Below are 12,946 nucleotides of genomic sequence, written 5' to 3'. Positions count from 1 at the left end.
GGGAATTTGCCTCAAAAAGCATTTTTCCTGTTCCTGTTGCAATTATTCATTGCTGCCAGCGTTTACGAGCTGCCTTAGATAGTTTACCAGCTTGGCCTTGGCTTTGGCAGCTGGTATCTTGTAGACAAGTAGCCATACGATATTTCAGTTAATAATGTCAGCACTGAATCTACTATGACACGGCAGGATACAATATGATACACAATGCAATATTTACCAGATCTTGTATGGCAATCATATTGGTGCGTCAATGTTTACTTATTACAATGGCAAAAGTTTGGACATTGTCATTGAACATGCAGATCCCAAATCCAGATAAATGGGGAGGGTTGTGTTATGAAGGGCATCCAATGTAAACATGTGCCAAATCAAATATGCAGATCACGAATCAGACTTTTAAAGCAGATCGGTCAAGGCCCGGGTTACCAATGACCACCACAGGTATTGTTAGCAACAGGGTACCGGTGGAAATTGGGCTTCTGTTGGCCGAATTAGGAGAAGGAGTGGAGGAAGATGTCTGCAGAGACGGCAGGTAAAGGAGAAGTGGAGGAGATTGGAGGTTCCGGTTGGTACTTTAAATGTGGGTACTATGACTGGTAAAGGGAGAGAAATAGCTGATATGATGGAGAGGAGAAAGGTAGATTTGTTGTGTGTTTAGGAGATCAAGTGGTATTTTCCGCTAAATTTTGGAGTATGGTTGTAGGGATGTGCAAGATGGTTGTAGGGATGGTTGTAGGGATGTGCACTACAACTAGGGATGTGCACTACACGGAAACAATAGTGAGATCAGCCTGGGGTGCAGTCGGCATTCCAATTCATTCATCTAAAAGAAGCTCTGTAGGTTTAAGGTCAGGAATTGATGCAGGTCATTCAAGTTCTTCCAGTCTAATCTTGACAAACCATGTGATTATACTACACTCCGGCTAACATCTCAAACAGCATGGTAATGGCTTATCTACACTAAATTGCCCCTAGGTGTTTAATGAGTAGGTCCATAGTGCCCTGCATATACCAAGTGTATTCCTGCACCATGAACAGGTTTTCTATCCCATCCCTGCTCTAAGGTGAACCTGACCAGAGTAAAGTGCTTACTGAGGATGAATAGATTATTAAAGTTATTATGGCATGCATATGGTTCCACCTCATGCTTATGGTGGACTATGTGAGTTACCAGAAGAATTGCTATTACAGCCAATATGTCCCAATCCCTAAATTTTAAGCATATTTAGTTTTTCTATAGTCATTTATGTTATGTACTTAATATTTATATTATCCAACTCCTATATAGGACTCCTATGTAGAATCAATTCTACTATGATCTTTAACGCTAGCGTTAAGGGCACACCCTTAGTCCCTAATCAGGTCAGTCAGGTTTTTGATATGAGGTAGTGAGGCCGATTATTCTCGTTTTGAGACGCAGAATCTGACTTAATTAAAAGGTATCAGGCGCGTTTGTAAACGTCAACACAGCAACCAGTGGTGCGCATAAACTGCAGAAAGGGAGAAAACGTTTAAAAGACTGGCGCTTATGCGTGAGCGATTCAAGATTAAACCATTTTTGTGTTAATATTTTGGAGATTAAAAAAAATAGATCGAGATTAAACACAGGCAATGCTGGTTTTAAACGTTTGTCCTAGAGTAGGCTACAGACATACTATAAACTGTACTATATGCTATTATACAAATATATACTATAAACTATAAAATATTTAATATTGTGTTCTGGCGCCCCTCTGTGGTGAGACGTAGCAATAAGAATTGTGAGCTGTTATTATTACATATTTTGAAAGAAAAGAAAAAAAGGAAAAATATTCTTATTATTCTTATTAGCATTATAATATTTTTAAATAGTCTAAATACATTCCAACAAATTAAATGAAAAAGATGAAAACTCCAAACAAGGTATTTTTGTGCCTTTATTTCACAAAAACTTTTTTCACAAAAAATTCAGTGCTTTTATTGTTCAGACAGCTACCAGCAGATGTCATTATCTGCATTGTACTCTGTCCCCTAAAATAGATTCTAAGGAAAATGCACATGGTGCTTTGCTTCCAGCCACTATACCGCACACACACACACACACACACACACACACACACACACACACACACACACACACACACACACACACACATATATATATATATATATATATATATATATATATATATATATATATATATATATATATATACCACATATAAACCTATATATATAAAAATAATTTTATATACCTATAAAAAATATATATATATATATCTTTATCTTTGATATTGGTATATCCCCAGCTGCAGTGTCCTTAACTTTTATACAACAATAAGGATACCTAATAATGCATATCATTCTCTCCCCTCTCTCCTTCCCTCTTGCCCTCTCTCTCTCTCTCTCTCTCTCTCTCTCTCTCTCTCTCTCTCTCTCTCTCTCTCTCATTTGAGTTAAACATGCTCTTGAGGTTCCAGTGACTACTGTTCCTGCTCCTCTCCTTGGACCTGCCCACTTCGTCCCTGCCTGCCTCTGGATGGTGTTTTCTTCGATTGGAGGCCACTCTGTGCAGCTGGGGATGTTTCTTATCAACGCCCTTGGGATCCATGAAATTACAGAGTAATAACAGGCGCTTTTAGGATTTGGATTTGGACTGTAGTTAATGTCAACAGTCTGCTACACTGACTCAGGACTTCAGTTTGCATCTGATCACATCAATGCACACCTCAACAATGTTTATCTTTAATAAATGGACATTCGTTGCCACCCAGATGAGGATGAGGATCCCTCTTGAGTCTGGTTACTCTCAAGGTTTTTTCCTTATGCCATCTCAGGGAGTTTTTCTTGCCACAGTCGCCACCAGCTTGCTCATTACAAACTTACACTTATCAAGTCCTAAAGATTTACAATCTTATTCATTCTTTCTTACCACATTGTCTGTGTAAAGCTGCTTTGAGACAATGCCCATTGTTAAAAGCGCTCTACAAATAAAAGTGAATTGAATTGAATTGAATATTTAACTTTACTAATAAAGATAACTGCTGACTAAGTGGTTGTTTTTATTAATAATAATAATAATAATAATAATAATAATAATAATAATAATAATAATGATGATTATTATTTTTATTATGGTCAAACAACCTGTAAACACTAAGGCAGTTATCTTTAATGTTATCTAAAAGAAATGTTAAATGTTTGACCATAATAATAATAATAATAATTATTATTATTATTATTATTATCATTGTTATTATTATTATTATTATTATTATTATTATTATTATTATTATATAAGCTAGATTTTTTCATGTTTTAATTCCAGATACATGAGGGTTGAAAACCTTTCAATTCAACCGAAGCTTCAAAGTCCAAAGGTAAACATGAGAGCATTAGTGGGTGCTTGTATTATATATATATTTTTTTTCTATAAAAAATAATTGCTTTGGTGATTTTGTTGCTATTTTTATAAGTCCACTTATTTTCACCCTGAAGTTCATGACTTCATATGCTGGAATGTCATAAGTGATGTCAATTATGAAGAAATGTTCTTAATCTAATTGCTAAGTGCATCTATGTGCCAGTGCCAGTGACTTCAACATGTCTTTATGCATCATTCCAAGACTGAAATACAGTGTAATAAATCACCTCTATAATTAAGTTCCCTGGTCTCGGTTGTTTTGTCTGTGTCTTACTCATTTTTAAATACAATAGCAACAAGTTTAGTACTTCATAACCACAAAATCTTAAGAAATTATACTTGTGGTTTGAATGTATTAATTTGTGAGCTGGTTAAAAAAAAAGATGCTTGCACATTTAAAACTTTGAGATTCAAATGTGTAAATTAAATGGTCACTGATTTCACCTGAGTCAATGTGAACAAAGGCTTAACATTTTAGTTTAATTCCAGAACATAAAGATTTTTTATTTTCTCCTTACTACATGTTGCAGTCAACAATTGTTGAGTGCCTTAGCCAAGTTGTATTTTTTCTGCTACAAAGACTAAAAAACTGAATTTGAAGAAGGAGTACCTCCACCATGTAAACTTTCACACTGTTGTACTAGCAGAATCTGCATTTCTAAACCAGCCTGACATTATTCTTCCCACATGCTTTGAGATTGACTGTGTGGAAATGATCTGCATGTGTGAATAACGCTGTTGTTTTCCTGCAAATTTCCCTTGCCGCTGATCCGTGCAGTTCAGACGCAACTTTAGCGAGAGGAGGGCAACATGTCAGAACGATGCCATCCTCCTGGCCGTGCCTGTTAAATACACTCCTTCAAAGGAAACTCACTAGAGAAGAAGGAATTGTTATTAATGCTTTAGTAAGCAGGCAGCACAGTGGTGTCTCTGCTATAATCTCTGCTATTAACTTCTCCTGGTGTACTGTCATGGAACCTGGAGTATGTGTTCTGGAGCTTCTTGGTGTGTTTTTCGCTCTGAGCGCCTGGCTCTTCTCACTGACTACCACTCTGATGTCCCAGTGGCTCACACTGTCCACTGATCTCCTTCCTACTGAGAGCTACGAGCTGGGTTTGTGGGAGACGTGTGTAATACAGGAGCTGGGTGTCCTGGAGTGCCGGCCGTACAACAGTCTTCTTGGACTCCCTCCTGATATCCGCTTGGCTCGCATCCTTATGTGTGCCACATTGGCTGCCGGTTTCATAGGAATATCTTTTACAATCCCAGGCATTTATTTGGTCAACAGCTGCAAAGGTACTGAGACCCTCAGAGAAAAGAGGACACTGAAGATGATGGGGGGAGTGTTGTGCTTTGTTGCAGGGGTTATGGGTCTGGTTCCTGTGTCCTATATAGCCCATCTGACAGTTCTGAGATTCTTTGATGAGTCTGTTCCCGAAGTGGTTCCACGTTGGGAGTTTGGTCAAGCTCTGTTCTGGGGCTGGATTGCAGCATTTCTGCACATTGTCGCTGGATCTCTGCTCATTACCTCCTGCATCTGGCTGCAAGATGTGCCATGCCCGTTGCCAGAGTCTGTACCATTACAAGGAGGACATGCCAAGCCTGAACTTTCTCCAGGAAGGAGGACTGAATATGTGTAATATATGCTAGGGGATGATTTTTTTCAAAATAAAATATCTGCTTCCAATAATCACATTCCACTTCACCATAGAAGTAGTACTCTGATGAGTTGGAACAACTGTACTGGACATAATCTGCAAAATTACAGGATGCTGCTCTTTCACCATTTTTTTTAAGGTAACTTATTTTATATATTAGAATTTATTTTATGCACCAGACAGAACACTGTTACAAATCATTTCAAGCAATATAAAGTGTATAAACATAGTATTTATGGGATTTTAGTAGCTGTTCATGCTTGGACATTTTAAGTTATTCCATTGTTATATGTGTAGGGCTGAATATTATTGGCTAGCCCAGAACACAAGTAAATGCTCTAATGTGCTGCCTAGACCCATGGTTTAGTGTTTCAGAAATGGTTAGAAAGAATGCTGTATACTAACATAGCTAGTTTGCTAGCTAAGTGGATGAATACAGACTAAGTGAAGCAAATGTAGAGCATTGTGTCTGCACCATCAACACAAAATCATTTGCCAGTGTTTTTACTATGCCATTAGCTGTTTGTATGATCTTGCACAGCATGGTATTTAGGTCTGGCTGGCATCTTTATTTTTTGTCTGCATGTTTAGTCAAAAGATAACTACAGTATGCTGCTGTGCGTGCAGAAGAGTTCAACGAGTGCTTTGCATCTAACCTTATTTTGTAAGCCCCTGTCAATGATTCTGTCAGCTGTGACTGTTAATGTACAGTACAGTAATGTTAATGTACATTACATGTACAGTATAGTCTACTTCTGTTTGAATATTTGTGCTTTAGCATTAATTCCCAAACATGTAATCAATTATTATGAGGAACAAACATGAGAAGGTTTTTCATTGCTACTGTAATATGTGCAATGTGTAAAGAAACAGACAATGTAATATACAGCATGTGATCCAAAGACTTTTGGATGCGATGACATTTCAAAGTTTGCTTGACTTGTTGTTTATTATAAAAGATCAATGATAAAGCCTTATAATGAAATGTGCGGAATAAAAGACCAAACAATGCCAAAACATTATAGCATCTTTACAAGAACAAATTGAGCAATTTATCATTTACTGTAAGGACCATTATTAATGTTTTAGGTCCATATTTCAAATAAAGGGATGGAAGATAAAGTATTTAATTTTTACTAGTTACTTTTAGGTATTTTATAACTGCATCCATCACATTGTTCCAGCTTGTTTGATTTTTTTCTTATGTATGCAAATGTCTATATCTTATCAAACAAAATGTATAGAGAGTGTGTGGTTATATCATTTTATTATGTCTACAGTTTCATTTATAATTTTGTTGATTTTTCTTTGGTTAGAATAAAAGTAAAGCAGTTCTTGGTTCTGTTACAGATGATTGGGTGATGTATATGGTGCTAACTAGGTTAAACCGATAAAATAAATATATTGTATACAAACATTGATGTACATTTAATGGATTTATTCTATGTGCACTGATTTGAAAGATTTGTTTCTTTTAAAGAAACCTGACAAAGCAAGATTTTGGAAGCAGCAGTTGAGTGTAATCTTCCCTGATCCTCCTGTCTGCACTGCTAAACTAAGCTACAGTTAATGACCACTTTAATAATGATACAGTTACACAAGACATCATTGAAATTTTCTCAGCAATTCTCAAAACTGTTCTTTAGCCAGGGATTTAACATCTGCCTTTGAAGTGTCTCACAGCTGATTTTGTGTGTGTGTGTGTGTGTGTGTGTGTGTGTGTGTGTGCAAAGCTCTCTTTGTTGTCCTTCCACAATGGACTTCTTTATCTTTGTATGCTAATCTCAACATCTTTAGACATACAAAGGTTTCTTCAGCACCACAACAAGCACATGGTCCTTTCACTAGCTGCCCATTTCCTGCCCACTTCCTTTGTGCAAATAAACCACACAGAAAAGCAGAAGGGAGAAAAATCTCCAAAAGCAAAAGGGAGAGAAAAGAAATCCCTCTATGTCACTTTCACTGTGGATATATTTGAGCTTTAGATACAGTCCAAGACATTTATAATGTTCATATAAAACAGAATAGGGAAAATGTGATCATTGACTATGATGTGGGTTGTTGGTGTTAGATGAGCCGAATTGAGTATTTCGTAAACCTAGGATTTTTACATGCAACAGTCTCAAGTGTTTAAACAGAATGGTGTTAAAATGTCTTGTTGAAGAGAGAGGTGAGATAATTGGTTCAAGCTCGTCAGATTTTTCCGAAATTAACAAGAATGACACGGTAACAATTTCCCTATGGGATCAATAAAGTATTCTTATTCTTCTACATTAAATAATATTTAATTTTCTAAATTCTGGTAAACAGGTAAGTGCCCGATGATGCAAAACACATTCAACCTTAGGTTAGATAGCTACAACAGCATAAAACTACATTGGTTTCCACCTCTTTCATCTAACAACAGTGGGCACAGGCTCTGTAAAAAATATATTTGGGGTGTTTTTCCAATTCATAAACTGTCTAAGCTTCCAATTCCTGTTTTTTTGTTGACTGTAGTGGAACTCTGTACAGTCTACTGCTGTTGTAGCCTTAATGTGTTATGTGTTTTGTATTCTGAGATGATTTTCTGCTAATCACAATCTTGGCATATATGTGACCATTTATATGCTGCTGCTGCATGATACCACATTTAAACACTTAAATTAGCCTTTTATAAAAAAAAATATATATATATATATATATATATATATATATATATATATATATATATATATATATATATATATATATATGTATAAAAAAAAGAAATTCTCATACTGTACAATTCTCCCAGGCATAGTTGTTAGATTTACAAATGCTATTTTTAGTCTCTGCCCTAGCGAACTGCCATAAAGATGTGCTTTGATAAAGATGACAACGCACTTCTGTAAGTTGCTCTGAGTAAGACTGTCTGCAAAATGCCATAAATGTAAATTGTTGACTGCTTAAACAAATAAAAGAATTGCTGAAATGTCATAAGGTATGATTTCCCAGCAGAAAGTTTTTACAGTCTTCAAAAGGTAAAATGTATCCTCTTATAACTGTGATGTATCTGAATCTGGTGTTTGTAGTGTGTATAATTTAAATACATACAGTACTTCTCCCACATTTCATCAAAATGAGTTGGCTTGTGAAATCACAGGCCTTGATTCTTGCCCCTGCCTTGGAGCCAGTCAGGCTGCTGAGAAAGGCCTTTTGTTTTGCCAGCATCAGCCTGTTCGCAGTGCTGAGCACACACACAGTTGGGTTGGCACATGCTGCCCTTCCAGGCTAACAATTAGAGGCGCTATGAGAAGGGTGAAGATGTGCTCACATGCCCTGCCGCTGCCATCCTCCACTGTGGTTTAAATGAGCAGGGAGACCAGAGGGGTCATGGAATGAACTTCAAAGCTCACACTTATAGCATAGGATTCAGGGGCAGGAAATCTTATTTTATGAAGCTTTTATTATTAGTATTTTATTATTATTAAGTTATAGTAACTTTTGATTGATTATTGTACTAAAACCGCAAACAGGTCCCAATTGTTCTTGACATACTGTATTTGTTTATGTATTATATATGTATCCATGCCAGTAATCCACTTTCTTTCCACTTTTTTTGCTAGTGTCATATTGTAAGCCAATTTATTTAGTGATGCCTCTAAAACACATAAAAGAACCACAAACCATTCACCTGCCCAACATGCTTGTCAACAGATAATATTTAGTAAAGATAATGTATAATATAAGATATAATTCTTATACCATTTTAACCCTTTATATATTTCCTTATTCATTCTGAAGCATTTTATTTCAGCATGTGTATTTATGTGGTAGTAATTACTATAAGTTACAAGGGAATTGTCTAGGGATTAAGCAGTTTATGTGGAACATTGTTATAAAGAGATAAAGAAAACAATCCAACATTAGACTTTGAGCATGACTCAGAAGGATTTTATCTCTTCTCCCTACTGAAAATACTGGATCTGGTTACATCAGTTAGTCCCAGGGCAATGTCTCTGAACAAACTAATTTAGCAAAGCAAAGAATAATACATGGTTTTAAGCATTTATTTCTGTTATATCAAATAAGTTTTGTCATTTTCATCTATTAAAGAATGTAGTTAGTTAGGTGAATTGTAGTTCATTCAAAAAGGATCACTTACATTGTAGCAATTATAAGCAATCATTCCCTCACCATCCTATGATTTTTCTTTTTAACAAGAAAAAAAAAAGCAATTTGCCAGCTTACAAAGAATCTACAATGTGTAAAGCTCTCCATCCCGAATACTGTCCTATATCAGCTCCAGTATATATTGAAGTTATAGATTTATCATTGACTGTTAGACTGGAACGATCTGTGCTGCTATGAAAAATTTACATCTTCTAAACAATCAGAATCAAATATTCGAAACAAATGTGGTATAACTTTGTACAGAATTATACATAAAAACCTACACAGAAGTCATGGTTTTCTGTAATCTCCATATCTTTTATCCACAGATGAAAATATATGTCCCAATATGCATTTATTATCAATGTGCTAAAATACATTTAAAAACATAAGTTTTATTAGACATTATTATCTTAGATTGTGTATATGGCATCAACAGTAAAATCCCAAGAGACTTGAAAGTTTATGAATAACTTCCTGATTATCATCCTACCTCAAAGGCAACACACTTTAATGTTCTAATATTGTTTTTCTTGTAAACATTTTGACCCTTTAAAAATACTAGCATGTCAATGCATTCTCATACTACAAAACATTTATTATTTGAGTTTATCATTTAAAAATTTAAAATTACATTCATCCATCCTTCTGGGACTGAAAGGCCAAGTTGTCAATACCAAGGCAGCTTTTTCTGCCTTGCCCAGTCATTTGTCCGGATTTTACATGTTCTGCCATACAGGTTTCACTCAGTTCACAGTGATTCTCCTTTGTCCTAGATGGTTTGATTTTGGAGCTCAGTCCAGCTGGCAGCTTGTAAGATAGAAACACTATTCCACTCAACACCACCAAGATGGATGCAAAAATTCCAACAGCGATACCCGGACCAACATACTGATCATCAGGAGCTGGGGGCATGTTGAAGTTAGATGGGAAGTCAATGGTCTGGTTAGTCACAACAGCATTTAAATTCCAGAAAAGAGGAATGAACGAGGTCACACCAGCAAGTAACAAAAGTCCTCCACCAATGGAAAAAGCCACTGTAATAGATCTTAGCTCATCAACTCCAAAGTAGATGTTTCTGAGTCCATAAATGACACTGGTATTACCAAAACATCCCAAGATAATGGCAAGCAGCATGAGTGCCTGAGCAGCAGCAATCTCATTAGGAGTATAAGGGTCCGTAAGTTGCATTCGCTGGCAGTACATGATCTGGTATTCAGAGGTGACAAGCACGGTGGTGAAAAAGCACACCCTCCAGATGCCCACCCAAGCCAGACCAGAGGTGATGACGGACAGGTCGGATACCACCCACACTCTCCACTCCACCAAGCCGATGGCTACAATTATAAGAATCCAGCCAACTGCACCCACACAAAACCCCGCAAACTGGGCATGGGCAGTGTGGGCCAGGTATGGCATTATACCCTACCTTTTACTCTGCAGTGTACACCATTTTATCTCTGTACATGTCTTCGCTTTTAGCCGTTCCCTTTTGTCCTGTTTCCAAGAAACGTGACAAACACACCAGCTACATCCCTTAGAGAGAGGGAGAAAGAGAAATAAGAGGGAGGGGGTAGGCGGATGATCATAGGCAGTTAAATTAACAGGAACAAACTAAGGTTGTTTAGGGAAGTAAACAAAATACATCAACAAAAAGAATCTCCACAGAACTGAAATTGTGCTAAGCAACAGTCTCTGTATTGTACTTCACCCATATCAGTTGATTGTACGTCACAACAGCAAATCATTACTATGACATTTTGCATAAACATTTGTCATTGTAGACATAAAGGCCTTACAATGCTTTTAAATGTACTTTATTAATATATATTTTATTATATAAAAATTATAAAAGGTAAGATGGTATTAAGTTAGAAAATTATGTATAACCAGTCTATCTAGTGGAGAGTTTTCCATAATAAGAAAATATATTCAGGACTTATCAAGAAATAAACATCACAAATTATAGGCAGATATAGAAGTTCTTGCTCAATTAAAAGTAAAGAAATTAGTAAGGCAAAAGAGAACATGTTAACATGTCAATTATAAAATGTCACCAGCTCGCTAATATATCAAGTACATTTACAAACACAAATATACCTAGCTAATTTAAGTAGCCAAATTGCCAAATATATCTAGCGAATTTACCAAACCTAAACAACATACTTTCAATAATTAAGTCTAAATTGGATATTTTTAACATTAAAAAAAAATACTGTTACCCAAAACTATCAAATCAGAAACATATCTTTCATTCTGCCTCAAATTTAACCCTACTAAACAAAAATCCATTCAGAAAAAAAATAAATCAGAGGTAAATTACTTTTTAAAGCTCACCTCACTGTAAGCAGTCCAATGTCAGTGTATGAATTGTGATTAGGACACTTAACACTGTACCTGAAATCCAGTTGAAGCTTCACTTCCTCCTAGCAGCCTTTCAGAGTAAATATAAAAAGAATTATACGTGTCAATAATTAACTGTACAATCACACTCCTCCCAGATGGTGGGGCATGACATCCTCAATAAAACCTAAACCAAAAATGTTGTAAAGGTCAGACTTTGTAAAGATTTGTGATGTACAATAAAACCCTTGAACATGGGATAAGCATTATTACTCTTCTACCATCAATGCAATATACCATATCGGTGCAATGAATGTGAAATTAGATGCTAATATTTTTTTATATATATAATTTGGTATTATAGGAAGTCTACATGGTCTAACATTCGTTCTGTAAAGCAAAGAAAAATGCAAATACAAGCTGAAATGATATTTCACCCATTTAATCCTGGAACTTTAAACACCTCAGTTCATGCTATGTATGTTTATAATTGTGGTTTTATGTTGATGTACATCATCTGGGCTGTAGGATTTAAAATATGTTTGTTGTCATGTCCATAGTGCCAGGAATCTATGAGGAAATATTTGGAATCAACTGTAAGGGGAAACCAAGTTTGCATCATACTTATGACCTGTGTTTTGTTATCTTTACTCCTTTGTGCAATATGTAGGGTTTTTTTTTTTATTATTTACCCTATATATTGATGACATAACACATATACCTTCTGGACAATATAACAGTGGTCAGTATTTGTACCCCTAACTATTCATGGGTTTATATAATCAGCAACCATTTTGCAGGAGTCCCATACACAAATTCATGTAGATACAGGTCAAGAGATATATATATTTTCACATGAAAAATCAGAATAAGAAAATAATCTGATTTTAGTGACAGCGATGTGGCATGGTTGTTTAACTCACAAAATGTTTTTCCTCCTACTGTGTAAACATCTCAGGATATCAGCAGGTTCTAAAATATTCTAAAAAATAGTTTGTCTGTCATTAAATCCCTGAGATTTTTTCCTATTATGAACTCTTATGTAAAAATAAACTAGAGATATTGACCTGTCGCTGCCTAATTTTATGCATTATGCTTCTGCTACAGGATAATTGCACAAACGAGGAGTTATACTAGTGTTCCAATTAAAGCAGCCAGGTGGTGTATTACACGTTCATATTGTTTATGTACTCTTATATAATACTTCATTTAAAAAAAAGAAATTGCCTGTGAGGAGAGATTATTATATTCCCAATGCACATTACACAACTTGAATTAATTCAGTAGTTTTTCTATCTTCCATAATAACAAGAAGAAGAAAAAAATAATTGAACAGCCCATAAGTGCACCAGCTAAGGTCTAGAAGGAAGAGTGTCCTGCAAAAAAGAAGCATAATTTTAGTTTAAAT

General features: G+C 35.6%; 2 protein-coding genes across 3 annotated transcripts; one reads left to right on the top strand and one right to left on the bottom strand.

The window, feature by feature from the left end:
- Positions 1-4,193: 4,193 nt before the first annotated feature.
- On the top strand, positions 4,194-6,447 carry LOC124391399 (putative claudin-24). The gene has a single exon (XM_046857948.1). It carries the CDS (start codon positions 4,225-4,227, stop codon positions 5,041-5,043), a length of 819 nt encoding a protein of 272 aa, XP_046713904.1. The 5' UTR covers positions 4,194-4,224; the 3' UTR covers positions 5,044-6,447.
- Positions 6,448-8,703: 2,256 nt separating this feature from the next.
- On the bottom strand, positions 8,704-12,897 carry LOC124391484 (claudin-34-like). Of its 2 annotated transcripts, none has more exons than XM_046858084.1 (2): positions 11,533-12,897; positions 8,704-10,731 (listed from the first exon to the last, which is right to left on the bottom strand). In XM_046858084.1, the coding sequence occupies exon 2, from the start codon at positions 10,612-10,614 to the stop codon at positions 9,832-9,834; it is 783 nt and encodes a 260-aa protein (XP_046714040.1). In that variant the 5' UTR covers positions 10,615-10,731; positions 11,533-12,897; the 3' UTR covers positions 8,704-9,831. The 2 variants fall into 2 exon arrangements, with proteins under 2 accessions (XP_046714040.1, XP_046714041.1); XM_046858085.1 differs by having other exon boundaries at positions 11,593-12,897.
- Positions 12,898-12,946: the final 49 nt, after the last annotated feature.

The sequence above is a fragment of the Silurus meridionalis genome, chromosome 9 (assembly GCF_014805685.1).
Source record: "Silurus meridionalis isolate SWU-2019-XX chromosome 9, ASM1480568v1, whole genome shotgun sequence".
Lineage (NCBI taxonomy): Eukaryota > Metazoa > Chordata > Actinopteri > Siluriformes > Siluridae > Silurus > Silurus meridionalis.
Note: the sequence above shows the minus strand (reverse complement) of the source record. Positions and strands in the feature narration are given on the sequence as shown.